Source organism: Monodon monoceros, unplaced genomic scaffold (genome assembly GCF_005190385.1).
Source record: "Monodon monoceros isolate NGI ecotype Baffin Bay Population unplaced genomic scaffold, NGI_Narwhal_1 Contig1708_ctg1, whole genome shotgun sequence".
Lineage (NCBI taxonomy): Eukaryota > Metazoa > Chordata > Mammalia > Artiodactyla > Monodontidae > Monodon > Monodon monoceros.
Genome location: NW_021697581.1, coordinates 11,329 through 13,786, shown reverse-complemented (window position 1 = coordinate 13,786; position 2,458 = coordinate 11,329). Strand labels below are relative to the sequence as shown.

Genomic DNA, 2,458 nt, shown 5'->3' with positions numbered 1-2,458 from the left:
GAGAGGAAGAGGCAATAACCCTCAAGACTGGATGCTGACCGCCTCTAGTAACCAGGAAAAGGCAAATATAAACAGAGAGGTGAGTGACGACGATGTATGGTGTGTTAGGGGGTCAGGAAATATCGGCTGGTTGCGGCAGCACCGCCGCCGGTCAAAGTGGTAACTGGGGATCTGAGCTTGGCGGTGACGCGCGGCCATCACGTGACCAGAGCCTGTGTCTGCCCAAGTCCCTCTCGTCGTGGTCCTTTTTCCCTGTCCAGACACCATCTTCCTATTGCCCTTTGGTCGAGGGGAAAAACAGAAGGAAGTAAGTCCCCTCCGCCCTCTTAAATCGGTGTAAGTGTCGGTGCTGCCCAGTAACCCCTGGGATTGGGATGGCACAGAGTTCAGGCCTTCCCCTGTGCCCCGCCCCGCCCCGCTCCGCTCCCGCGCCCATATTTCGGTGCAGAAAATGGTGGTCTAGGGGGTGGGGTGGGGAGGTGAGTGGGCCCCCCCCCACGGGAAGGAAACACGGACACTTAGAAACAGCTTCTAAGTAGTCCTTCGCTTTCACTTCCCGCCTGGAAACAAATGGCGAGCATTGCGGGGTTGGCGGGGGTCAGGGGGAGAACGAAGCTTTGAGATGGGGCGAGGGGGAGGGGAACACGGGGTGAGGCAGCTGGTGCCTGTAAAAGGGACGTGTGAGTCAGTCCCTCCCTCATCCCCGCTCCCCGCCCCCTACCCTGTCTTGTCCGTCTGCAGCTCCGCAGGTCACAGCGGGGCACCTGGAGGAGAGGATGCCTAGGAGCCAGCCGCCGGGAGAGGTCCAGGTCGGGGTAGGGTTGGGCAGCGGGCCGGGATGGGGTGAGAGGGAGGGCGCTTGAGGGAGCCGGGTCCGCGGCACTGCCAGCCCGCCCCGCCCCGGCCCCAGCGGGAGAGGCCTCTGTGGCAAGGCCTGCCGGGAAAATGGTGGGCTTTCGGAAGGAGAGGGGGACAAGGTGTGGGGAGGCCGGGGGGGGAACGACCAGACGCGGCGGGGTCCCGGGGGCCGAAGAGACCCTCGGCCAGCGTAGGTTGGAGTACCCGGGCCCAGACTCGGGAAGAGGCAGGTATTGGAACCCATGGGCGGGGTTTTGGTCCAGACAGCGAGTATTCTGACTCGCCTTTGCCTTTCCTGTCTCCTGTGAATAACCGTGCTTAAAAAAGACCATCCTGAACATGGAAAAAGCCTGCCAAGAGCCTGAGGAGCAGCCACAGAGCTCGCCCAAGGCGGAGGAGGAGCGGCCTCCTGTGGAACACTCTCCCGAAAAGTCGTCTCCGGAGGAGCCGTCTTCGGAGGAGCCGTCTTCGGAGGAGCAATCCTCGGAGGAGGAGTTCTTTCCTGAGGAACTCCTTCCTGAGCTCCTTCCTGAGATGCTCGTGTCCGAGGAGCGCCCTCCTCAGGAACGCCTGTCTAGGAAGGACCTTTTTGAGGAGCGCCCTCCCATGGAGCAGCCTCCTTGCGGAGTGGGCAAACATAAGCTAGAAGAGGGAAGCTTTAAAGAAAGGCTGGCTCGCTCCCGCCCGCAATTTAGAGGGGACATACACGGCAGAAATTTAAGCAATGAGGAGATGATAAAGGTAGCAGAGGAGATGGAAGAGATGAAGCGAGTACGAAACAAATTGATGATCATGCATTGGAAGGCAAGGCGGAACCGTCCTTATCCTATTTAATGTGTTCGGCCTTTAATTCTGTTTTGCCTGGTATGAGTATTATCACCTGACCTTTGTTTGCTTTTTCTCATATACCTTACCCCGTCTTCTTAATCTTAACTTTGCGTCGCTTTATTTGAGGTGTTTCGCTTGTAACTGGCATAAAATTACCCCCCCCATCTGCAAGTCCCCCTCTTTCAATCATAAGTCTTCTCCATTTGCATGGAAAAGATGTACATTATATATTGTGAAGTGAAAAAAGCAATTTTCAGAAAGTATATGTAGTATCCCCTTTTTGTAAAAAATGTATATTTATATATTAATATGAAAAGAAAAAACTGAAAGTATATACTTTAAAGGCTTAACAGTGGCTATCTGTGGTAAGATAACAGGTGACTTGTTTGTTTTTCATTTTTGCTGCATCTGAATTTCTCATTTTTTCAAGATGAACACATTTTACATGTGTTGCAAAAAAAACCCAATATAATAGAAAAATTGTAAAGCAATTTAAAAATAATGTCAATCAGCTTATAAAGATAATGTGGCACTTAATAAATACTTGACAGAACTTAAATCCCATGTTTTTTTCTGAATCTCTTAGGCAGAGATGTAAACCAGGTACTGTACTCATATTTGTTTAAGGGTCATTCTTTTCGCATTTAAATAGGAATAGGAGAATTTACAGGGCTGCTGCGGAACCAAATGAGGTAAAGGTCATGTGAGCTGTACTTTTTCCCCCTACTTGCACATGCTGGACCCCATCCCCTATAGATTCCCTTCAGATACT

At 52.1% G+C, this 2,458-nt stretch overlaps 1 protein-coding gene across 2 annotated transcripts; it reads left to right on the top strand.

Moving 5' to 3' along the window:
- Nucleotides 1–217: 217 nt before the first annotated feature.
- On the top strand, nt 218–2,178 carry LOC114890893 (transcription elongation factor A protein-like 1). Of its 2 annotated transcripts, none has more exons than XM_029214939.1 (3): nt 218–307; nt 742–809; nt 1,186–2,178. In XM_029214939.1, the coding sequence occupies exons 2-3, from the start codon at nt 777–779 to the stop codon at nt 1,690–1,692; spliced, it is 540 nt and encodes a 179-aa protein (XP_029070772.1). In that variant the 5' UTR covers nt 218–307; nt 742–776; the 3' UTR covers nt 1,693–2,178. The 2 variants fall into 2 exon arrangements, with proteins under 2 accessions (XP_029070772.1, XP_029070690.1); XM_029214857.1 differs by having other exon boundaries at nt 742–815.
- The last annotated feature ends 280 nt before the right edge of the window (nt 2,179–2,458 follow it).